The sequence below is a fragment of the Lemur catta genome, chromosome 19 (assembly GCF_020740605.2).
Source record: "Lemur catta isolate mLemCat1 chromosome 19, mLemCat1.pri, whole genome shotgun sequence".
In the NCBI taxonomy this organism is placed as follows: domain Eukaryota; kingdom Metazoa; phylum Chordata; class Mammalia; order Primates; family Lemuridae; genus Lemur; species Lemur catta.
In genome coordinates, this window is record NC_059146.1 from 6,257,767 (window position 1) to 6,285,036 (window position 27,270).

The 27,270-nt window shown below is 36.7% G+C and overlaps 1 protein-coding gene across 1 annotated transcript; it reads right to left on the reverse strand.

Annotated features, from left to right (window-relative positions):
* Positions 1-384: 384 nt before the first annotated feature.
* NMU (neuromedin U) lies at positions 385-24,852 on the reverse strand. The gene is made up of 10 exons (XM_045531900.1): positions 24,741-24,852; positions 19,134-19,192; positions 16,542-16,589; positions 12,245-12,304; positions 10,713-10,742; positions 10,571-10,621; positions 8,623-8,697; positions 5,205-5,252; positions 3,815-3,854; positions 385-562 (listed from the first exon to the last, which is right to left on the reverse strand). Exons 1-9 carry the CDS (start codon positions 24,850-24,852, stop codon positions 3,819-3,821), a joined length of 519 nt encoding a protein of 172 aa, XP_045387856.1. The 3' UTR covers positions 385-562; positions 3,815-3,818.
* Between the last annotated feature and the right edge of the window lie 2,418 nt (positions 24,853-27,270).

Here is a 27,270-nt window from a genome sequence, read left to right on the forward strand (position 1 = left end):
TATCCCACCGATATATTTATAGTAATCAAAAATCCATTTTACAGCTTATAAATCAGAACTTGCTTATGGGACTATTGGATGGGTCATGGTCCAATCATTCCCGCAAGTAGTGTAGCTTCAGTTGGTATTCACATTCTAAGATTGGTACCTATTGGACATGCTGGTATTTATAAGAGCTGGTGATTTTGTCACTGCAAATCCAAATAGGATAAACTAAAACAGCTCATTAATACTCAACTGTCTATGAGTGCCTTTAATGAAAATATAAGAAAAGCATGTGTGCCAGTACTGTCAAAATCTGCAAGGATCTAAGGAACATCATTATTTACAAGATTATTACACTCTATTTATCATTAAACACAAAGAAACAATATTTTAAGATGCTTTTTAAATTTTCAACAAATTACACATTTACAATCCCACCCAAATTTTACTAAGAATGTTTACAACACAGGGATTTTCAACACAGTAAATTTAACAAGGATAGTTTTTGAGAAGAAAACAAAATGTGAGTATATTTTATAATCTATACCATTGCTTCTGTGGAAAATTAGTTGGCAACCTGTAAAAAAAGAAAATTGAATTAAATTCAAGTGTAAATGATTGTGAATCTGTGCATATAATGTTTGTATATAGATATTTCTATAAGTATTTTGTCACAGAATAACATTGGCATCTGAGATATTTCCCAGCTGTTCTTCAGTCTGTATATTTTAATCTATATGTCATTTAACCTCTCTTTAATGGAACACTTATTCTGTGTGTCTGTGTCTTCCAAAAGTTTATAGTATTTAACAATATAAAAGTGGTTTCCTAAAGCTCATTAATATCAATAAGATTTATGATTAAGACATTTCAAAACTTGCATTTATTCCTTTTGTGTCTATTTCCTCATATATTTTCAATTAAATCATTCTATTTTATGTTTAACCACTTTCTAAATAAATATAGCTCATCAGGATGGAGAAAGACCTTAAATAATCAGATGAGAAAGACAAAGAAAAATGATTATCAAAGTGGGTTGTTCTATTGCCAAAATAAAATGAAATCCTGAGTAAATTAGTCTATGTATGCCCTAATCTTTGAAATAACCCAAATAAAGCAATTTTTCTCAACCTCAGAGACAATTTTTTATTAAATTGATAAAATCATGGATTAAATTCCATTTCATACTGTGAATACTTTAACACTTACTTTGGTGCTACAGTCACAAGTATTTTTTTCCATGTAGTATTAAACTGTTTTTAGTCTACATTTTGTAAATGCCAATGTACATTTGTAATATTATAAAAGATAGAGTTTGTTTTCTATTAATTCTTAGTTCCTTGAAAAAATAAAAAAAAATAAGAATATATTTTCTCATATTCCTCATGTGAACATAATTTATCAGGCCTTTTCTGAAACAGGAGTTAATACCAAACACAGTTTGCAAATTCAAGTTTCTAATTATGTCCTGTGAGCACAATTTCTGAGGTCAATTTTCCTTTGCTTTTTCAATATTTGTTGAAATATTTCTTTTATTTCTTTCTTATCTAATGGAATTGGCTACTGCATTAAGAACTACATTAAGTAAGCAAGAGTATATCCTTGTTTTGTTTCTGACATTAATAGATATGCTCCAAAGTGTTTCACTTATCAAGCCTCCTACTGTACTAACTTGTTTGACACTATTGTATAAATAATGTCAAGAAAGGATTCATCTCTTTTTATAATATCTTCTTTTAATAGATCAGAAATTGATGTGGAATTTTACCGAAAGTATCTATTGAGATTATCATATAATTTTTCTTCTAATGGTGAAATATTTTAATGCGTTTCCTAATGTTGAACCATCCTTGAGTTGCTAAAACAAATCTCACTTAGTGAGGTCATATAATTCTTTAAATATACTGATGAATACTATTTACTAATATTTCTTTTAAATTTTTGCATTGATATTTATAAATAGGATTGATTTATAGTTTCTTTTGTATACTACTTTTATAAGTTTACAGTATTAGTATTATTCTAGCTTCATAAATATATTTTAAGATTTTTTTCTTTTTCTGAGATAAAAAAATTTCAAAATTGTTGGCTTAGCACTTATTCAGGGGATAGTTGCTAGATTACATTTTCAGTTTTTTTCCATGGCTATTAGTCTGTTTAGTTTTTTTCTTTCTTCTGAGGTCAATTTTGGTTGCACTTACTTTACTAGAAAATCCTCCATTTTTTCTAGATTTCCAGACTGATATACACAGAGATGTGCAAAGTACTCTTTAATGATTTTTATTTGTTTTATATGTTTTAATTTGTCTTTTCATTTGTATTTTTGTATATTTATGGTTTCCCCCTTTTTTCTTGATTATGATAGGCTAATTGGGCTAGTTCATTTTATTTTTTGCAAAGAATTAGATTTCTGCTTTCTACACCAATTCTATTTTATTATTTATTAATTTATTATTTTGTTTTTATAACTTTCTTCCCTCTGCTTTCCTGAAATTCACCTTGTTCTTTTTTGACTTATTGAGTTAATTTTTTTGGTTTTTTTTTTGAGACAGAGTTTCACTCTGTCACCCTGGTGCCCTGGGTAGAGAGTACAGTGGTGTCATTGTAGCTTTCTGCAACCTATAACTCCTGGGCTCAAGTGATCCTCTTGCCTCAGCCTCCCGAGTACCTGGGAGTACAGGTGAGTGCCACGATGCCTGGCTAATTTCTCTATTTTTAGTAGAGATGGGTCTCCCCCTTGCTCAGGCTGCTCTCCCAGTTCTGAGCTCAAGCCATCCTCCTGTCTCAGCTTCCCAGAGTGCCAGGATTACAGGTGTGAGCCACCACTACGCTCAGCCAGAGTTAAATTCTTGATTCATTAATTCTTTCTTGCTTAGTTTAAGGCCTTGAATTTTCCAGTGAAAATGACTTTGACAGAACCCCCTAAATTGTAATATGCTGTGTTTAATCTTTTTTTTCCTAGATATCATGTAATTTTGGTGTTGATTATCTTCTTTAGTTAGAAATGGTACATTTTGGTTTTTCTTTCAGAAAATATTAAGAATTTTAACATTCTTAAGCTAAATATATTTAAGGGTGGAGATAAATAAAATGAATGATGTATCTGCAAAAATATGTTTAGCATAGAATCTGGATTTAGGATTACACAAAGTTAGTAGAATATACTTTTAATTCTGTGCTAAAAATTTATCCATCTGCATTTGGGTTGGATTTCAAAATTTATAATCTAATAAGATTTGGATTAACATATTTATTAAAGATGTGGGGCCAGTCAACAGCTACTAAGTTTCCACTGTATGCCCAGCACTGAGGTGGAAACCTTGGGAGTACCCAAGAAATCACGCTGTCATGTCTTTCCACATTTTCTTAATACTCTAGAAACAGGTAAATCACAGGCTTTTATAAAGAATCTCTGAGTATGAGTAATTTGGAAGACAGACATACATTCAGTCTGCACATCCTAGCCCATTATGGTAGACACCAGTTGCCACAGTAAGAATTCAATCCCTGATACTTGCACAATAAACGATGAGATCAACATCTACAAAATCAATTATGATGATTGCTATTGTGGCATAACCTGAGGAATACACGACATGGGCAAAGCAAATCTAGCCCTAAAATATTGGTATTTTCTATCATATAAAGCCCTCACAGAGCCTAATAAATGTAGTATTTATATAGACTATTAGTGCACATATGCAATCAAACAACAAATATATTGAACATAGTTTAATTTGTGAATATTTGAAAATAACAGAAAATTTCAACCTGGGTTGAATTATGAAACATATACCATTTTATTTTTATTTATTTATTCAACACATACCATTTTAAATGAAACCTGCTGACCTTCTTCCATTGCGTGGCTGAAAAATATTAAATAATAAGTTAGAACTAAATCAGTGTAACTAAGGATAGAAGTTAATATTCATAGAAACAGACCAATGGTCTAGAGGAGTGTTTCCAAATGTGTATCAGAATCACAAACTCACCTTGAGGAATTTTTATAACACACACTGCTGGACCCCATAGCTGGAGTTTCTGATTTAATAAGTCTGAACTAAAATTTGTTATTTCTAACAAATTCTGAGGTGCTGCTAAAGTTTCTGAGAACCACAATGAATTAGATAGTATTTGATATTGCTTATTTCCTTGATGGTACCAAAATTTTAAAACAAGTGTTCTCAATTTGAATGTGATACAAACTAAAATTAACTTACGGAAGTCAGGAGTTGTTTAGCATTACTTCTTCCTGCTATCAGTCTAGTTCCAATTTCTTCTCCAATTTGCTGTTAGAATTAACTCCCAAAATGCAAATACAACCATAGAGCCCTTCGCCTTTAAAGTAAAGTTGGCATTTCTTAGCTAAATATTTCATCGAACAATTCCTGTTGATTCTGCAGGATTCAGCCCATGAAGTCTTCTCTGTACCTTCAACATTCCCCAGCTTGAGTTAAATGCTTTTCTTTTGGAAACCACAGCCCCTGGACTGAAGGTGCCTTTAACATAGTACTTTATATTTGTTTACTTATCTACATTCTCTATTAAGCTATAAACTCCTAGAGTGTAGGACTGGAAACCCTATTTGTCTTTATATTCCCAGCACGTGGTACACTGCCCAGCACCCAGTAGAAGTTCAATAAACAGTCATTGAATGAATTAATTAAAATTTTCTAGTAATGTATTAAGGATGCAAACACTTTATGAACTATAGCTGCCTAAAATGAAACTCACATTTTGTAGACAATGTAGACATACAAAATCAAAAAAGCAATCGCAAAATTTTCTGTACTTATAGCCTTCATTTAGTTGATACTTTCAAGAACTTGTGAAAATGTCATCACTCTTCCAATCTACTGAATCAAAAATTTAGTAAATGATTCTTTAGAATGTAAGGAATAATGTATCTTTAAGACACTTATTTCCTATACATATAATGTCATGGAATTAAACTGTCAAATAGGTGAATGTCATTTGGGGTATTTACAAACGTGAGTAGTGGATCAGAGAAGAGATCCGAGATGCTGTGGTGTTGAATGATGTTGAAGCAATAAGGTGGTCACAGAAGTGAATGTCAGACTGTAACACCTGACGTCAACTATCTATAAATAAGCTTCAAAACTTAATTAAAACCTATGAGTTAATTAAATAAATGTACAAATTATTTTTCAATTTTGATATTGATTGATTTTAAAACAAATACAGTACGTGCATACCCTGAATAAAAAGTATCCTCGACTTGCAAAAGGAGTTTGGAATTCTTCCTGGAAGAGAAAAGGAGGGCATAACAAATCAAATAGCACTAAAAATAAGTGCAAATTCTTCTTGAGAGTATAGTGAAGGTCAACGTTACTTTCAACTGTCATAACTAAACAAAGAGTGAATCAAGGACTTGAGTAGAGAATCTTTGTATTTATAGCCAAAAATTTTCAACAACTAGCAATATCATCAGAATAATATATTTAAAAATAATTTCCTTATCAATGTTACAGATTCTCCTTTAAGATATTTTGTCAGTTGTATGTGTATTCATCAATGAGTTGAAAGAAAAAAAAATGAGTTGAAAGAGAAATAACAAACACTTCATAATTAACTATATTTAAAATCTCCTTTGGACATTTTGTTAGAATGAAACAATTTCTTTAAAATACATATTGTGTGTCATGAACAGGGACAAATATCAAATAGAATTGTGTCAAAGCTAAAAAATATACAGTATTTCTATAGAAATATAGATTGAAATTGAGGGACAATTTTGGTAAATGATATTCAATACAACTTTAGAAGAGACTTTCCTAATATAATTATACGTGCAGAATGGTAATTAAAAATGCCAAATAGAAACAAACCAGTTATTGATAATGGATATCTTGCAGTGTTTCTTTTCTTAAGCATTTCATTTTAAACTTCATGAAAAAATATTGAACAATTTATGGTTTCCATAAAACTGGCTTGTGGTTTCCTATTTTCATTAACAATAACCTGTATCATAAAAGTATTATCAGGATGGCAACCACCATGAAATTTGTCAGCCAAGATGTTTTCTCAACTATCGCATAATATAAATACAATTGTCTTCTTAAAGTCTAAGAAATGGCTCTGATACTTATTTAAATTCTGAAATGCTTAATTTACAACAAATATATCTTAAATTCTCAATATTTGTACTTAATTCTCACCTTTAACCCCCAAATTACTTAAGATTGAAAAATTAGAATTTAAAAGTGTACACATATTGTATACATATATCAAAATATCACGTGTACCCCCAAAATATGTTCCACTATATCAATAAAAATATCCAAAAAATGTTTTTCAAAAAGTTAACAAATAAAAAGGCACACATATAAACTGAATGTTTACATGCCTATAAGTTCTCATTTATATTATATTAAAGAGCAAAAGGAAACAGGCAAAATATAAATTAAAATGTACAGAATATTCAAAACTTTCAAATGCAAACCCCAAAACATACAGGTAGCTGTCGAATCTTATCACTGGACACAGAGCAGTATAGGAAAGAATTTCAGAGGCAGAGATAAGCCAAAGATGTGGGGATAGAAGTGGAAGATGTCTACCAAGCAAGATTCAAGAAAAGTGTTTGAATGCACTTAGATCCAAAAACTCGTTTTCTTCAAGAATTCAAAATATTTCGCTATCAAAAATACATTTTAAAATTAGGCGATTTAGGCCCAGCAAAGCTAACACTGTAATGTTTTTTATTAGTCTCTTGCATTCTTTTCTTTCTTAGGTTCCTAGGAAACTTAACTTGCTGCAAAATACTTTTAAGATTTATTATTCATCTGACAGGATATACTACTAAGAGTTTCAGCTAGTTGTCTGGAAATATAGATGGTGTCACTTAAGGTAGAAAACTCAGACAAAGTGCTGCCTACCATACTGAGTGTTGAGCTTTGGTTGTGTAAATAATGGCACTGAAATAATGTAGTCAAACTAATATTTGTTTTCGTATTGATACTTTAAGAAACTTGGATCTTTAAGTTGACATTGTATACTATTCATAAGTCAAGGAAACACTTCACAAAGTAAAAATTAACTCAGCAAAGCATATATTACTTCTAGGAAGTTTGATGACAACTGACTTTTTTTCATTCTGGAAATTCTAAAATTTTAAGGGGCTACAACATTTGCTCTTACATTTCTCTTTAAAGTTGGCAGTGGATACTGTCATCTTTGATGGAAGCTTAGTTTAAAAATGTGAAGAATTTAGGGAAGAAATAATGGCCATAAAAATAAATTTTGAGAAATTTATTCACCTAAACTGTATGCATTTAAAAAGTATTTGAAGACTCTAGGGAGCACTTTAAGAAGAATAAAATAAATATGGTATTGATATTAAGTAAAATTTTGACCTGAATTCAACTTTTAATAATGAAATATATAATTTAACAATAACATAATAAAAGTACCCAAGATTAACCTATAAAGGGAAGAGCATAGTGAAAAAAATATGTACCTAGAAGAGAAGTCAGAAGACATTGTTGTTGTTTTTTTTTTGAGACAGAGTCTCACTTTGTTGCCCAGGCTAGAGTGAGTGCCCTGGCTTCAGCCTAGCTCACAGCAACCTCGAACTCCTGGGCTTAAGGAGCGAGATCCTACTGCCTCAGGCTCCCCAGTAGCTGGGACTACAGGCATGCGCCACCATGCCCGGCTAATTTTTTTCTATATATATTTTTAGTTGTCCAGATAATTTATTTCTATTTTTAGTAGAGACGGGGTCTCGCTCATCGAACTCCTGACCTCGAGCGATCCACCCGCCTCGGCCTCCCAGAGAGCTACGCTTACAGGCGTGAGCCACCGCGCCCGGCCTCAGAAGACATTGTAATCTGTCTTACTAGTTTGGTCTTGGGGAACTCCTTCAACTATTCTGGGTTGTTTTCCCTTTTGTAAAATGGGAATAACAATACTTGTATAAGTGTTAATACTAACAGAATTCCCAAAAGAATAAAATGAGATAAGAGTGAAAGTTATAATGTATTACAACAATGCAAAGTATTACTTAAAAATAATACCTAGAAACTTTCAGCATTAAAAGAGTTAGGATTCACCTTAAATGATAATAAAAACTACACAATTCCTACTTAAGAATGTGTTAACTCAGTTACATTCATCTTATACCTAGACACTGGATTTAGGTCATATTTTTGTTAATTGTGGAAAAAACCAAATATCTATATTTAGTGTCTGATATATCTACTTCATGAGTCTTACTCTTACCAACATTTTAAGACTTGGCAAAAACTGTTGCCATCCTCTAATAGCTATTTACCAAAATGGATACAGGGGGCAGTAAATTGTCCTTTATTTGTTCTAGTCCTACCTAACGACTAGACACACTATAGTGTCCTTTCTTAAACCAGAGAAGAGGTTCTCTCACTGGGAGGGTCATGGCTTTTGCAAAACAGTTTAATCCCAGCTTGAGTTATAACGGACATAAACGGGGAGGGGGAGTTTGTGAAGACAGCTCTGCAAACAGATGCCCTCACGTTGACTCACTGGGTGTTCGTGTGGGCTTATCCTGAAGAGGAGTATTTTATAAACCGCCCCAGCCAGGAACGAACAGAAGGGCTGTCCCACCCAGTATGGCAAAGCAGTGCAGTCGGTGTTACGTACGTTCACTTTGAATCTCTTCATCCTTCTCTCATTCAGTTGAGGAACGAGCTGCAGCAGGGGGTGCACAACAGAGGACTGGGAGGACATGAACACACACAGATGAGCACAACGGCTTCTCGGCACTGGGCATAAAGACGGATTCCTACCTGTTTTTACCCACTCTACTTGTCCCAGAGAAAAAAAGAAAATTAAAGATGTTATCTGCGAGCCAAAAATAAAATCCCTTTCATAAGTATTCATGACTCTCCTATAGCCGGTAAATACATATATTTGGCCATCTCGCTCAGTATAAGTTCCTGTTCCCACTGTCCCTGCCCCAAAGCACCTGCTCCTGGCTTGCGGCCCTGCTTTCCAGCCCGCCAGAATGGCCACCGTGGGCTGCGATCCTCTATGAGAAACGAAGCTCTCCTTTCCATATAATGAACCTTGTTACATTTTTTTGGTTAACGTATCAAAGAGAGCCCTTTGTTAGCAGTTCAAAGAACTGTGGAGAATAAGCCAAGAGATGGAATAAAATTTGGTCGCTCTACGCGAGGATTTTTGTCGTTATATTGAAGCACTTTCTTGAGGGCCTCCGCGCTCTTGTCAGCTGCAAAAATCAAACCCCTCACTGCATCTCTGAGGGGCAGAAAGCAGTCTGTCTGCTTCCAGGCTTACCCAGAACGACCTGAGCCAGATGAAACCAACGCTGTGAGTAGCAGTTTTCCCTTTTAACGCATTTATTTGGAAGATTATGCTATACACACATCTACTAATCTCCTTCTATAAATTATATATTTAAAATGGAAACACATGGAGCAAGACAACGGGGAACACAAAAATGACAATGTGCTGTTGATCGTGAAAAATGTGGCTGAGATAGATTTTCTCATAGGTAAAGAAGGCAAGCAGAAGAAAAGGAAAGCATGCGTGAGACAGGTAGCTGGCTACCTGATACGGTTGCATTTTTTTTTAAAGGTATGGATTGAATTGAGCCTTGTCCCTAATATTAAATCTATGTATCAAATGGATTCTGCTGAGCCCTCTATAATGCTTATCTGTTAACCAATCCAACTTGTATTTGGTGTAAGCCAGTATAATCTAACTTCCAACTCCTCATATGTATGAATATGCCATGTAACAAATATTTAAAACTGAGTTTAAGATTCCAATTACCTTTGCACAGGTATGCACATGTTTAAAATACACTATGCTCTTCATTCCTTAAATTTGTTCATGGTAGTGAATCACAAGCTTACAAATAAATATTATAGTCCGATAACTAATTACTAAGTATTGCAGATTGAAACAGCAAAGAATGCTGGTTAGCATTTTTTAAATCCATGCATACAAAATGAAAAACCACCACCAAAACCACATGATTTTGAAGTGAACTGAATTCAAGTTGCTGGTTTACGGCTAATCTTAGAGAGTAAATTCTCACATTAAATGCCTAATTACTAATAAGGAGATATTAGGAATAGAAAAGGATATTTCTGGGCATATTTAATTACATTTTTGACAAACATCTTTTAAAATAATTTTTAAAATGCCTTAGGATAAAACTATTTTTCCTTTGCAAAAATTGTCATCTAAAACCATGTTTTGCCTATGTATTTGCCTTTTTTTGCACCTTTAAAATGTAAGTTCCATGAGAGCAGAGATTTCTTGTTTTAATTTTCTGTAGTATTTATTGCTATATTTCTAGTACCTAGGATTCTGCCTGGCACATAGCACATGGTAGATACTCAGTAAATAACTGTTGAATGAATGAGTTTAATGTACATGCAGTTATTGATATATACAATAAATGTATAATAAATCTTGGATTCCATTTGTTCATCTACATGTAAACTTTTAAAGTAAAAAACCTGAATTGTGATGTAGCTTTATTAGGTAAACTGCAAAAACAGGGTTTTTGTTTTTAAACAAATACTAGTGATTCCTAAGAAGCAGTTCTACAGCTTACCACAACATTTGAATTGCCCAACTTCTGTGTCTTCGAATAATGAAATAAGAACTGTTTAAAAAAAAGCAGTGAGTTTTACTATAAAACATTAGTTGTTTCTTTTACTGTTTTTTAATGTATATATTTATGAAAATTATCTTACCCTTTTGGTATTATCTTTTTCATCTTGTTCCTATTGAAAAGATATATATCATTATACTATATGTAATATGCTATTAAATTATACTACATATTATATAGCATACACAAAGTACTATAAAATTTTATACTATATATTATATGCTGTGTATGCTATAAAATTTTATAATAAAGTCTAAAATTTTATAATATAGTCTAAAATATCATATTTTTAAAATACATGACACATATGTTATATATAAAATATAACACTGAAATAGGTTAAATATCTGTTGCTCTAAAAATAAATGGGAAATGAATTAAATATTGTTTATAAATAAAGAAGTAAACAAAGATCTTTACTGCAACATTATTCATAAGAGTAAAAAATTGGAAACATCCTAAATATTCAACAGTGGTGGAACAGGAAATTATGATATACTCACATGATGGAATATTCAGAGAAAAAGACTAAAAGAATTACATCAAAATATTTGTACTGGTTATCACTAAATAATAAGATTATGAGTTATTTTTGGCTTCTTCCACAAACTTTTCTTTATTCTTCTCTCCTGCCAAAAATGTATATTTTTTTAAAAAATATTTTTTAATTTAAAAAAATCATCCCTTTTTGTTGTTCCTTTTGTTCTCATTTGTTTTTAATACAAAAGGAAGATCATGGATAAATATCGGTGTCATTTGTTTTATCTCAATTAGAAAAAAGTCAATTAAGTTTTTTGGAAAATGTCATCATTAAGAACCATGATAAATACATAATTGTAAACACAGATTATTTAGTTTCAGGAAACATTTATGCTTTCAAACTACCAAGGTTTCTTTCTTTGAACTATTGCATATGAAAGGTGTGGAAGTCAGAGTGCCAATGATCACAGGTTAAATTAGAATTGCAAATGAAAAATTTAATTCTAAACCTGAGGCTCTTATCTTTAATAGGGTAATTTAAAAATAAGACATAGAAGACATAAGACATAGAAGATAAAAGTAGGTACGATGCTATTTTTCAAGTTCCTACCTACCCTCACTTCAGGATAAAACATTCTCCCAAAAGAATCAAATAATTTTAGTAAGAAACCAAGACATAAAAGTTAGAATATAATTTTCAAATTGACATTGACAATAGTTTACTTTTTTTGCATTCTTAATGTCCTACTCTCTAACAAAGTACAATGTCCTAACCTCTGAACCCTAAGATATGTTTAGCAGCTTAGAAAAATGCATCTGTTCTCCAATGTAGTAGTATGAGTCAGGGTGAAAAAGAGAGCCAACATGACCTCAAATTTCTCCATCGGACTGGAACACATTTTATAGGTTTCTCATATGTCCCTCTCAGTTAGATTACTGTAAATTCCATTAATATGACCCTAAATTCTCAGATATAAGAGAGACTGAAATATCTGTTTCTTACCCAAAATCAATTTATTCTCTTCTAGTGCCTCTTGGCATGGTTCCTAAATTGGGCATATTTTCTTCCAGGAGGAATTCCAAAAATTTGGGCGCAATTTTTTGCCCACAAACAAAACACTATTTCAACCTTACCCGAGGCTTTAGCAGAATCCCCGTAAGCACAAAGCAAAGCTCCTCCAGTACTTTGGATGCCTAATGGAAATGAGAAGATATACAGGCTATGCTTCTGCTTTAATGATATTTGCACGGCAGATATAACTGTAAAATGTTAGGACAAGGAAATGCCAACTACCTAGAAAAGAATCCTTCTTGTGGACCATTAAAACTGTTGGAATCCCTTGATTTCTCTTACAACAAAAACTTGGCACTAAAAGCAAAACTATCCTTCCAACCAGAAAAAAAATGTTATGTACCGTATATATGCACTGATGAAAGCTCCCACTGTGGTCTAGATACATAGTTCACAGCACTTGCTAAGATGTTATGAAATTCTATGACTGAGAGTAACCAGAGGCAGTGCCAAAAGAGGGGATTATTCTTGCTAGCTTGTAGCAAAATCTGCATCTACATGCCAAAGCTGTGAGCCTTGGTGAATATTACTCATTACTGGCTAATTTGAAAACCCTGCAACTGCTTGCAAACAATGGGAATTGGAGGAGAAAGAAGCCATGCGTGGTGCACCTAATCTGCGTACCACCCTTCCAGGGTGCTGACTGCACACCCCAGGATCAGGTTTTTCAAAGTATTCAACCACAGAAGTGGGGCAGGGCTCCTTGTGGTTAGCAGCCAGCTGGGTGTGGTAAGGAGTAGCACAAATAGACAAGTAGGGGCGAAACCTGCTTTGCACAGAATTTAGCACAGTTAGTTCCATGAACAATTGATTACTTAATAAATGCATTTTGGAAGTAATTAAGAGCGGAATAGTGTGTGGGGGGTACAATATAATTAGTGGTTAAAAGCATGGGCTATGGAGTCGGGCAGCCTGCCGCTCTACAGCAGTGCCAATTCCATTTCTACTCCCCATTCTACTGTTCTACACAACAGCTGTGTTACCTTGGGCTGGTTACCTAACCTCTCTAAATCTCAGTTTCTTCAGCCATCTATCAGGGATGACATCACTGCAGAGAGTTCTTGGAAGGAATAAATGTAAGTAAAGTCCTTGGGGTTTGATTTACAGTGGCACTTACTCTTCATTTAGAAGGTATGTGAAAAGAATTATTCAGGGCCACCAATATTCTCACCCTTTGAACAAAAGTACATGCTCAACATGGTTGGTTGTGGTTGGGGACCCAGCTGGCGCCATGACAGTTGCTCTGGGCATCCTTGCCAGCGTCAGAGGTCTGCTTTGTTCTCTTCATTCCATCTGTTTGTTTGCCATGCAAATTGTTGGGATATTTATCAATAATGTCTCATACTTACACAGTGCTTCAATAAATGACGGAACATTTTCACACATAGTCACCACATAATGGCGCTGCAGTCGACGACAGACCTACATGACGGGGGTTCCCATAAGATTATAATGGAGCTGAAAAATTCTTACCACGTAGCGACATCTGGATGATCCTGACCCTGTGTAGGCCTAGGCCGATGTGTGTGTTTGTATCTTAGTTTTTAACAAAAAAGTTTAACAGGTAAAAAAGATAAAATATTTTTAAAATTTAAGAAGTTTATATGAGAAAGAAAATATTTTTGTACAGCTGTACAATGTGTGTGTTTTAAGCCAAGTGTTATTTAAAAACAGTCAAAACGTTTTTAAAACTTAAAAAGTATATAAAGTAAAAAAGTTATAGCATGCGAAGGTTAATTTATTCTTTAAGAAAGACAAAGTTTTAAAATAAATTTAGGGTAGCCTAAGCGTACAGTGTTTACAAAGTCTACAGTAGCGTACAGTAATGTCCTAGGCCTTCACGTTCACTCACGACTCACTGACTCACCCAGAGCAACTTCTAATCTTGCAAGCTCCCTGCACGGTAAGTGCCCTTACAGGTGTACCATTTTTTATTTTTTATACTGTCTTTTACTGTACCTTTTCTACATTTAGATACACATATACTTACCATTATGTTACAGTTGCCTACAGTATTCAGCACAGTAACATGCTGTACCGGTTTGTAGCCTAGCAGCAATAGGCTACACCATGTAGACTAGGTGTGTAGTACGCTACACTATCTAGGTTTGTCTAAGTACACTCTATGATGTCAGCACAACGACGAAATCACCTGTCTACACATTTCTCAGAATATATCCCCATCATTAAGTGATGTGTGACTGTGCATAATTTGTATTCTGTCCTTAAAACACAACTAAGAGGTATACAGGACGAGAATTGTTATTCTCATGTACAGAGGAAGTGAGGTTCTAAGAGATTGTCACTTGCCCAGTACCATGCATGGCTAGGGGTTGGTAGAGTGTGGCCTAGGAGGTAGGACTTCTGACCTGTCGATGTTCCTATAACACACTGGTATTGCCTGTTAAGCCTGTAGTTAAGAGTTGGATGAGAGAAAGAGCAGAGTGTGAACACTGATACATCCTTTCTCACTTGTTATACTTAAGGGCTGGTCACCCCATAAAATTCTGGAACTAAAATCCCTAAATCTCCCTTTATGGCCCGTTTTGAAATGCTATAAAATAGAAAAAAATAAAAAGAAAATATCTAGTGATGTCATGTGTCAAAGATGTATCTCAACTCAGAGAAGAATAAATTCACATATATGAGTTGTTTCTCTTTAGAAAATAATTTCTAAGCCAGATGAGGTTCAGTAAGATTGAACTTTGACTAAAAAAGTTTCAAAACAAATGCATTTTCTCCAGGTCCTCTTTATAAGAATCCAATTTTCAACTATTCTTTAAGGATTTTTCATATACGAAATTATTAATATTTTATTTTTTAACGTATGCACCCTAAAGATCCTTTGTTTTCTATTTGGTAAAAATGTTTTGAAGCACTCTTCAGATAATCACGTAAATAATAAAACAATAGTTAATGTGAAAATTAATGATGTTTTAAAAATGTACCAAATTTTTTACAGTTTACATTGTAAATGTAAAGGACTCAAACAGTAAATTTACCAGGCTCTTCTTAAAAGATGCACGGTACTGAAATCCAATAAAACATTCGTTTATCTTGAGGGGGTTTAAATGAGTGCTTTAAAATTCATCCTCCTGGTAGTGAAGAAATAAAAATGATTCTGAGGATGTTCCTGAATTTTAAATATAAAACAAAAGCTTATATGCTGATTAATATCCATCTCATATATTTGTCAGTGCTCCTTCAATAATTTGAAATATTGTTCAAAAATGTCATCTATTATGATCCTGGTCTTGCTTTACCATCTAATGCCTCTAACTTTCTGCAGCTGATCCTTTGCAGCCTGGGGAATGGGTTGAGGCAGGAGAAATGCAGCACTACCCACGGCTGCTTCTCCACATCAGCCAGGAGAACATGCTGGAAGGACTGTGTGAAGGACAGCCTGGGCATCTCGCCAGGTTATATAGGAGGTATGCCCCAGCCACACAGCCAATGGCTCTGAAAGACAGAGCAGGGAGTCTCTGCTGAGCCCTCTTCTCGGTCCAGCAGACTAGTGTACGGATTAAGAAAGCAAGACAGGAAGACTAACCGCTCTGTCTGCACTCATAGGTAGAGCTGCAGACAGAAGCAGCACTGTCCAGTAAAGACAATGTAAGAAGAACACACTGATTTCCCACTCCTCGTGTTTCCATGGAGAGGACCTAGACTCGCACTCCTGGCCTCTCCCCTAAACCCTCTCTTAACTCTTTCCTATTGGAGGAGGAGGAAACTGTCTAATGGGTGAACTGGGAGGAGGAAATTGGGCGTGCTCAGTTCAGCTCTTTGCTTTTAAGGAGCCAGAGCTCTGGCCAGCTGTTCCTGTCTTGTCTCTGCCTTGTGGCTGAGAACCTGTCTCTGGCAGGAGGCCTGCAGTCACTGTCTGAGACTTGCTTGGGGGCAATTTTAGCAAACACACTTGGCATCAGATCTAAAGCCACATTTGCAAATTGATCTTTCAGTTATAATGACAATACTTTGATCTCTGTAACTCTGACTCAAAAGTTCATCTCTCAATGGGTTTCAAACTCAAGTGGGGGACAGGATATTGGCCTCCCCCAAATACAGCAATAGATACCGTATTTATAATTTAACACAGAATTTGATTCTGAAATTAGCATTTTAATTTGACATTCTATAATTTCCAAAATACGTGAATATCTGCAAATCTATTTTATTTAGAGGTGAAACCTGGAGCACTCTACAACACAAGCCCACAGTATTATTACTTGCAGATGATGTAATAGTATCTAATATGCTGACATGTTTTCATGAGTACATAAAGGTCCAAAGGGAGAAATGGAGAATATCAATACTACACAAATGCCTATATTATTACAAAACAGCTCCAAATGGAATTACCTGAGGCTGGGAATCAACAGACAGAAAAGACAAACAAGCATCTTCTATCTGTAGAAAATAAAAATGTCAATTACATCCTGGAAATGAACAGAAAAATAGCAGAAAATAGAAAGTAAATTTTACAAAGACAAATCACCTACGTGACATTAATCAAAGTTCCATGACAGTTTAGGACTCTGGATTTGGAAGAGAGGAGCCTCTAAAACTTGATAAAGTCGTGGCATTGAGATTTTCCCCCAGCCACAGGAATATATGTCCCAATGATAGTTGACAGGGAATATCCAAGATATAAAGATGCCTCAAACATTGGGTATATTCAGCCTGAGAAATGTGAGACCTAACTACAGAATGACCCTGAAATTGAGGAGTACCTTCAGTTACCATGCAGTTCTTTATGACACATGAATCTAATATCACCTAAATTAACAGAATGACAGTGTGATGAACAGCATACAGAAAAAACTCATCATACAACATAGGCAATCCACCAGTTCTCTACCACGGAACCAGCATGAGAAAAGAGTTCTATTTTATAATGAAGGTTTATTGAACAGCAGTCAGCAGCTAGCTGTTCTCAGACTTTATCCCAAAAAGAAAACTTGAGAGACTTTAAACTGTAGAACAAGATATTTATGTTAATCATAAAAAACTGTGCTGAGAATTTAAGCACTAAGCTGCAGGTCTGGAGTTGTTTATGGCATTTATTTATTTACTGGCCTTTTAAAATGGAACTGGAAAAAATTGATGCTGATTCTTGTCTGTCTGGAATGATTTAGGGTGAGTCCTGTTTATGGCATAACATCTCAGAGGCCCCTTCTCAGAGTCTCAGGATTCTTTGTTGATGAGTTTAATTTGTATTCTCACACCAAACTGAAAAGGGGGGATTATTATACTTTTCAGTCATAATTTCTCAAGCTCCTTATTGCTTCTAAGTTGAACATGTCCCAAAATATATGATTCTCTAATTTAGAGAATAACAAAGGTATAAAATATTATGGAAAAGCATAGCTTGTATCTCCCTCTTTTTTATCCTCACACAACTTATCTTCTTCTCTATATATCACAACTATTTGGGGAATTGTTTTATTCCATTCGTCCCTCATGCCCACCCACATGGACCCTCTTCCACACCATACAAACCAAGAATCATGAACACACACACACACACACACACACACACACAAACACACACACGAACACACACGGTGAGGGCAGGGGCCATGTCATATCTAACTTGCTCAGAATAAGTATTTGATAAAAACTCTTTCATTAAGTTAACTTGAACTTGCAGGAAAAAATAAAAAGAGAAGTAAATTGAGAGGGGAAAGCTGAAAAGATACCCTTTGAAAGCTCTGACTTTTGAGCAACGCTTACTACATCACCTCCAAATGTTATCTTCTGTACTTTAGTACAGTAGGAAGAAGTAGCTCCTCCTGAAATTTGTGTGATGTGTAGGTATCTGAGGACATTATACACTCACGGGGAAAGCTGTCTACCCATAGACCAGGCTGCCCAGCTATGTGAGGGGTCCATGCCCAAGAACAGAGAACCCTTGAATCTCAGGACATCAACATCACCTGAATAAAAACATCAGAATTTTTTTTTAAAAAACCCAGTTAATCAAATTGGGAGATAATTGCAAAGCTTTTCAGTCTTTGTTCTCATTTCTTTGAAAGGCACAGCAACATGGCTTGCCCACTTTCCATTTGGGTAAGCATTTGATCATTTTACACAGCTAATGACTCTAGGTTTTGAGTGCTACTTTTTTTCTTTTTTTGAGACAGAGTCTCGCTCTGTTGCCCCGGCTAGAGTGCCGTGGCATCATCATAGCTCACAGAAACCTCAAACTCCTGGGCTCAAGGGATGCTCTTGCCTCAGCCTCCCAAGTAGCTGGTTAATTGTATGGTTAGATCTTTGATACATCTACTTATGAGTTGTGTGCTTCAGCTATCAGTTTTCGAGAGAGGTGTAATAAAATCTCTAATACAACTGTTGATTGACCTATTTTTCTCTGAAGTTCTATCAGTTGTAAAAGAAATTTTGAGGTTTCATTGTTAGTGCGTATTAGAGATGGCTGTATCTTCTTGCTCTGTTGCCTTTTATCAGCATGTGAAATCATTATTTATCTATGATGGTTTGTCCATTTGAATTCTCCTTTATCAGACTGCTACTCCAATTTTCTTTCAGGTCATATTTGCTTGATACATTATTTTCCATCCTTTTATACCTAGTCTTTTTTGTTTTGTTTGTTTTCTGTTTTAAGTGTGACTCTTACAATATATTTCTGGATCTTTTTTTAAAAAATCCAATCTTAGAATCCCTGTCTTTTAAGTGGTGTATTTTAGTACATTCACATTTATTTTAATTACTCTATTATTATGACTTATTTCTGATTTCTTTATCATTTATTATGTTCTTTCTTTTAATCTGTCCTTCTTTTACTTAATACAAACAATAATTCTGAATATTAGTGTATCAGAATGTTGGTAAAATCATAGTTGTCTGAAAGCTAAATTATATTATTTCATTTTACCATAATAATTTCAAAGAAGAGTAATATGTCCACTAATTTGTCTGATAATAATTCCTTACCTCATTCCACAAATGTAGTTCTTGTTCTGGCCATAATCCTTGAGGTAATATTGGAGCACCTAAAAATAAAGTTACATCCACCTGTTAATTTTATAGTATTTCTTCCAAAATTATGAATAAATCTCTCCATATAATTCCTTTTCAGAAGCTATTTTTCATTTTTCACTGTACATGACTGCCCACATATTTCAACGAGATATTTCAGCATTTGACTTAGTATAAGGAAACATAATTATTAAATTAACCTTAATAAAATTACAAAGACATTACTCTCAAGAATGAGTTACTTATTGTGTCTAACTAAAAACTTGTATGTGAATGTTCATGGCAGCATTTATTCATGTAGTCCAAAAGTAGAAACAATCCAAATGTCCATGAACTGGTGAATAAACAAAATGTAGTATATCCACACAATGCAATACTATTCAGCCATAAAAATGAATGAACTAACAATATATGCCACAACATGAACCTCAGAAATATTATGCCAAGTCAAATATGCCAGATGCAAAACATCAAATATTGTATAACTCCATGTGTATGAAATGTCCAGAAAAGGCAAATCTATAATGATAGAAAGATTAATGGATGCCTGAGGCTTGGGATAGGAATGGGGATTGATTGCAAATGGACATAATAGATCTTTTGGGAATAACGGAAATGTTCCAAAATTGTATTTCTGTGATAGCTGCATAACTCTTTAAGTCTACTAAAAAAAATAAGTGAATTATATACTTAAAATAGGTCAATTTTATGGTATGCAAACTATATTGCAATGAAAGTCTTTTAAAAGATAATTACTTTAAGTAAAATCTGAAAGAAAATAAAAATTGAAGCCATTATTTAATGATGACTATATGGTAGGCAGGAAGCATAAATTCCCAGGTGGATTTTCATTTTGTTTCCTCTAAGACCAATCATTCAGAAATGAAAGGCAAGTAGGTTACTTTAAGTAAACAATCTATAAATGTGGAAACAGTAATAGTTGTCATGATTATTTTATATTCTCTCTTAAAAGTGCTCTAAAAGTAGCCTGATGATTCATACAACTAGCTAAACAAACCAAACTTCATAAACATGATGAATTTTTAAGTTTCTGGCATTGAAACATTGGGTTTTGTGTATGGACAAGTATGTTATATTTGACTTAACATCGTTTGGGTACCTTGGCTTTTGATGTTATGTTTTGATGTTCAAGGAGCAAGTACATGACTTAATTTTATGCAATAAGCTGATATAAGTGTAGAAAACTTATTCCAAGTCATAAGTGTGTACACAAATGCCTTTATAAAATACATATATACAGCCACTAAAATAGTTATTAGGGACAATGCAATTTAAAACCCTCCTGCTTACAGATTACCAGATCTAATTCTCTTAGTCTTTTTCAATGATGACATAATTTACTTGCTTAAAAGTAAAACCTCTAACTTGTATTAATGATATTATGCTGAAATAAGGATGACAGGCCAACATCAATCTGGAAGGCAAAATAAACATGTAACCAATATTAAGGTCAGATGGAATAGATTCAGCACTATGAAATTTTGTTTTATATTTGATAACAAATTTTTGCTTCTGCCCAAGATCATTTTTACTTCAGCATGAGTGCAATGCTAACTAGAATTTAATTCGTTTAAGTATTATTTTTATTGAGTTTCCAAATTTGGAGGCATTTTGATCCAAAATATGTACCCATATCTTCAAAAAAAATGAAGTCAAGATAATTAGCATGGGCTTTTTCCACTATTTTCACTTTCCAATGCCTTGTTCCCCGGTATTTGACTTTTATCCCTCATTATTTCATAGCAGATTATCCAGATTATGTCTTCTGGACTAACCATTGATGGAACCTAAATCTTAAATGCTGTTTTGAAGAAGTGTAGAGTACATAATTTTGGTAACCTGTAAATATCTCTATGCAGTGTGTACTGTATATGACAGTGTCAAACGCTTTTTAAAATCCAAGCTTTCCTTCCTCCTGCCTACGGTATTGATACAGTCTCTCATCCTTAATTGGAAGCACTTCATAGCCAAGGTCTGTATTGTCAAAGGTTTTGTATTCCAAACTACATATATATAAAGGGAAAAGCAAGCTTTCCTTACTACCTTAGTTGGATGAAGAAAAAACACAAACCTTAAAGGACACTTGTCCGTGTGTTTTATGGACAAAGGGGAAAAGTTCATTTCAATATATAAGCAAAAAAATTAGTTTAATAAAAAATTTTGTCCCTAAATTTAATTTGGTGGGTTAAGCTCTTTGTACAGTAAAATGATATGTATTTGATCTATCCTTAAACATTTTAAAGGTTTATTTGAGAATCCCCTCTCATTGGACAACTATTCAAGGTAGGTAAACAATCTTCACTTCTCAAATATATATTTCTCACCTTACCACAAACATATCCCAAAGTCACAGTTGTCAAGTGGATCATACTTTGAGCTCATTCTATTTTCAGGAAGGGATAAAGCTGTGCTTCTCAAATTTTCATTTTAGTAAGACCTGGTGGTCTTACTAAATGAGATTCTATTCAACGGGGCATTCCTGTTTAAAAATGCAATTTTATATTCTTATACTCCTGACCATCCCCCGCCCCCCAAGTAAACGTGGAAGCTTCCACAAGTACACTTTGTTCAGCCACACTGCCTCACCAAGACCACTGAGAGCTTGCCTCCCGCCATGTCCCAAGCTTGCATGAGGCACTTAAAAATTGCCATTATGCCTAACTTAGCCCCAGACACTTATATGAAGTTAAAAAGGGGTACTTTGTGGCCCTTCCACAAAACATGTAAACACAGTCTCAGCGTAAAAAGGCCAGAGAAGCCAAAATAAAAAATATTTTTTCTATAATTTATAGAAAACCACTTATATCCTATGTCTGAACCCAAATGTTAGGAGGGAATTATTTTTTTTTCTTTTGTCTATTTGTTAACTAGAGTTGATGTGATTTTCCTCCCAAGATACCCTGGATGTGGACTTTATACTATCAAAGAGCAATACCGTACTTAGATTACTTTTCATGTTTTCAGAGACAGTGCCACCATTGTCTACATCATAAAAACTGTACTATTTTTGATGTTTCATTGAGATATTATACTTCAGTACTATCTAGTAAAGTGAAACCACCACTCTTTTTTTTTTAAATCATCAGTCTTACACAGTACACTTTGATGCAAATAATATAGACAGACAACCTGTACATCTGTAAATACACTATGTGTAAGAGAAAGAAAGACTTGATTATTCTAAAAGTGGTGTCAATTTTCTTTTTCTCATTGCTGGTACATACTCCATTGTAGGGTTGGGACTTGAGAAATCATTACTAGTGACTGGATGTTAAGAATTATTCTATGAGCAAGGGGCCAGTTGATCACTTCTTGTCACAGGCAAAATGAAATGACAGATTGTTGCAGATATCCAAAATGTGTTCCTCTTATAGGAAATTTCTTTCTTTATTTTGATAATGTTCTCTAAATAGTAAACTGTTTCCAACCACGGCATCTGTGGGTGGCCCTTTATCCTCTCATTGCTATCGTATGCTCTGCTAATTCACTTTTTGCCAAAGATGCTGCACTTGTTGACACTTTTATTTTCCTCTGGCATTGTGACATTTGTTTTGTGGTTTTTAGATACATCCAGTTGCATCTTGCATAATGACTGATGTTGGTAGATTATCTCCAAGTTTGGCTTACATATGTCATGCTTCCCCCCAGTGCCATCTTTAGGGACTCATGACTAGGGCAGATTACACTGTATATTCACCCTCTCCCCTTTCCACCACATTTTCAGAGAGCTAAAATTAGTTTTTTAGTATTAAGAGCAGATCTGAAGGGGAATGAAAACACAAAAGGGCAGTCTAGGGGGTTTCTGGGTAGTGAAGGAGGCATCTTATCCTTTTGCTTGAAAAATACTGGGAATATTTATGAAATGATTGACCAGCCAGCAAAAATCCTCCTTTGGAAGTAAAATCCAAGACTCATCTTTTTTAGGAACCAGCTACTGCTTTCCATAATTACTGCTCAATCACCAGCAGCCTGAAAATCTGCTCCCCTTCCCCTAAAGGCAGTTGTTATCTCCCACTGATGCAAAAATCACTGCTAGCATATAGCATGTTACATGCATGGAAAGTGTATTTTCTTTATATAGCAAAGTCACTTTTCAAACTATGCTGCTCTACTTCCTTAGGAAGGTAGATAAAGATTATCATCCTAATTTCACCAATAACAAATTTAAAATTGAAAAAGATAAACATTTACTTCGCGTAAGTCCACGTAGCACTACTGGCTGTGTGGAAAAGGTTTAGGTCTGTTAGCTTCTGATTGCTTAGATTTCAAAGCCAAATTACCTTGCTTTTCAAGTAGGGAACTCCCCCCCCCCATCTCCAATGCTTCAGGAAATGAGAAAATCAAAACAATGAAAGGAGACCAATAAAAATAAATAGATTAGTAAAAGAATAATAGCCTTCATTTCTCCATCTCTAATTGAGGGCTGGGCTACAGGCTCTAAAAGTTCTCTGCAGTTGTGATTTTAAGTCACCTGCATCCTGCCATAGTCTGCTCACCTTTACCTCACTGACAGGAGAGCAGAGGGAAGCTAAGAGAACCGGCTGCCAAACTAGAGAATTCATGGGTGTAGCAGGGCAGTGGCTGGCACTGGAGGGCCCCCTGGCTCAGAGCTTGGGGGATGAATGATGGTCCCCCCAAGGTACCCGGACGGGTAACCTGTAACCTTTAGGTAACCTAGGAACGTGATCTCCCCGCTGGAACGTTTGCGCTCTGTTCTGCCATGTCTCCAAAGCTACAGACCTATCTCCCTGACCTTGCTTTTCCTATTTCTTCCTCTAACCCAAACTCAGTAAGCCCCTATTATTATCAAATCACATCTGCCTTCACTGGCTTTAGCTGTAGCACTGCCTGAAAGCCGGGCTTGCGCACTTGCCTCTCCAACTTTCTGTGATGAGGTCTCTATTCCTTTTCCTGATTTGGTGCCTGAAAACCTAAAAGACACAGAGCGCACTCTTTCCCCTTCCGAGGGGCTAGCATGGGGCCTGTTTCACTGCCCAGGATTATCTGAACTGAACACAGGCTCACTCACTAAAGAGGCTGAGCGCTCTCCAAGTTTACATTGCATCAGCAGATGAAGTATCAAACTCACTCCTTTTGTCGCACCAACAAGCCCTCCAGTAACTGCAATCAAAGGGAAAGCATTTTAATGTTCACTACTTTAATTCCCGCTACCCGTGGGCCACGGAGGCTAGAAATCCCGAGTATGAGGGAGCCCCGCCAGTCTCCACCAACCGCAGCGTCCCCCGCGCAGGGTCCCCGCTGGGCGTCCACGCGCGGGGCCTGGGGAACTCGCTCGAGCCGGGGCCACCCGCACCCGCACCCGCGCCGCTGGCTTCCCTGGGTCGGCGACCCGTGCCGGTTGTCAAGGGCAAGAACCGCGGAACCCGCGGCACGAGGGGAAGGGAGGTAAGTCCCAGAAGCCAAGCAAAGGTGAGAGAAAGGGGACGAAGAGAGAGCGGAGAGTGGAGCAGGGAGGAGGCGCGAGACGCGCGCGTGGCGGGACGGCGGCTGGGACGCCCGGGAGGCGCGGGGCCGGCTTACCTCGGCAGGCGCCCGCGCAGCAGGCGAGCAGCAGCAGCGGCAGCAGGAGCGGGGACGCCCTGGCCACCTGTCCGGGGGGCGGCCCGGCGCGGCGGCTCGCTGCTAACGGCATCTCGGAGCCTGCGGACGGCTCGCTGCTGGGGACCCTGCGCTGCTCCGCCTCGATCCCTGGCTGTGCCTCGGCGTCTGGGGTCCGGCCACCGAACTGACCGCTCCGTGCGCTGCCAACTTTTTAAATCTCCAGCACACGTGGGCTGCGGCGGCACGGTCCCAGCGCGCGTCACCTCCCGCCAGCCGCCCCCGGCCTACCTCGCGTCACCCGGACCCACGCCCGCGCGCCCGCCCCTCAGCGGGACCTGAGCCCCGTGGCCTGAGGTTCCGACTCGGGTCCCACGCATTTTAGCTCTGGTATAGAGGAGGATGGACTTGACACGATGCACGTCCCTTCCCACCTTTGGAAAGACTTGAGTGGGAATGGGAGGGGAATGACAAACCAGGCCGTCGGAAGAGACTGGGATCCCGGTTTTTAAACTCAGTAGTGTCTATGCTTTCTCTTTTCTTGCGTCTTCCCAGAACGCCCCTTCTTCTTCACCCTCCCTGGGCAGCCTTTTCTGCTCCACTAGACTGTGCCATGTCTCTCTCCGAGGGCTCCAGCGGCCCCCAGTACGAGAAGCATCTCTGTTTTGTTCCCTCGTTTCTCCCCAACTCCCAGCACAACGCCCGGTGCGTATTAGTCAGTGCTGGTGCAACGGTGATGTTGATGCTGTTGACCATCCCTCAAATTCCTGCTCAGTCTGAGACCATTTAGTGCTGTGGTCCCCAACCCTGGGGCCGTGGACCCATACCTGCATCTTGTTCTAGACTGGCCACAGGGCTCCACTGCCTCCTCTTTTCATGAAACTTAGGAAGAGGGGCGCACAGCTGGAGGGGAGCAGTGGGCGAGCAAGTGAAGCTTCGTCTGTGTTTACAGCCGCTCCCCATCACTCGCATCACCGCCTGAGTTTTGCCTCCTTCCCCCTGCCCTCCGTGGAAGAATTGTCTTCCATGAAACCGGTCCCTGGTGCCAAAAGGTTGGGGACCACTGATTTAGGGAAATGCAGTTAATGAAGGATCAAGAAGAAGGGACTGCTGGAAGCTTGACCACATACACATTTCTAACAGATCTAGAAGGTCTCTGCTTGTTTTGTGGATTTCGAAGCCTAAGGTAACTCCTTTTTCCATGCATTTCTGCTGCTATAGCATTCTGATTTCTAGCCTGACTTGAATTCCCCTAGCCCTCTATGTACTTTCCTTTACTTTCCTTTACCGTCCAGGTACCAGCCTCTTCCCAGGACACCAGCTGACACAGTTTTAATTTCCTTCTACAGAAAGAGGGAAAGCTGATTTCATTTGCCCTCCTTTTGAAAGGTGAGGAAGGCTCAGGAAAAGGCAGGAAGGAAGTACATTAACATTTTGAAAGGGGCATTTTTGTGCGTCAGGCACTTTCTCATGCTATTTCATTTAATATTCATAACATCTTTGGGATGTCAAAGTATTGTGATTCTCATTTGATGATGCTGCGAGAGACTGAACAAAGTGCTCAAGGATTTCAGCATGTGAGGGAGCCACTGGCCGTTCTATTCCACCAAGACGTTCTCCGTAAATCAGGAGTTTTAATGTATCAGGCACATACCATGGGACCTGCTACCAAGGCAAGTCCTTTGGAGACACAGCATGTAGTTACAGTAGGATCCTTCCTAAAGGAAATTACAGTTTGGTAAAGGACCCCAAACCCATACTCAAATAGCTGTATTAGAAGCCAGATTGGGATAGTGCTTTGTCAGAAATATAGAGTGAGGCAGGAGTAAAACCCTGATAGATCAGGTAAAGAAAATAAATAATGGCTACCATTTTTAAATTCTTTCTATACAGGAAACATGTGAAAGGCCAGGTTAAAGGGTCTGGTCTAAGTTCAAGGATGGGTGAGAATAGATTTGATTCAAGATTGCTCTGATTTATTCCCAAGGGGTAAAAAAAAAAAAAGTGGTACAGAGGATGTTAGTCACCTAAGGATGCAGGTGAGCATGACCTTCTTCCTAGTGTCTCCCAGAGGTGCCCTGGAAGATCACTAGTTTCAGCAGCCAGTGTGACATCAGATGTCAATGAGAACAGTGGGCTCAACGCTTTTTATATCCCCAGTAGGTCAGCAAAAGAAACAATTTGTGCATTATGAGTTTTTTCTGCATGAACCAGGCTTCTCAGAACGTTATTTTACGTGTCCCCTGGTGTATGTGTGCAAGAGTTTTCTGAGGAATATATAAATGAGTAGCGTCATTAGGTCATAGGGGATGATCTAGGTAAACTCGCCTTTAAATTGTTTTCCAAAGTGTTATACCAATTCACACACCCACAAACAGTGAATGACGTTTCCATGGCTATATATCTGTGAAAAAATCTTTGCTAGTCTGGTGAGCGTGAAATCTCATTGTGGATTTAATTTGCAATTCCCAGTTTACTAATGAGATTGACTGTCTTTTCATAAGTGTGTTGG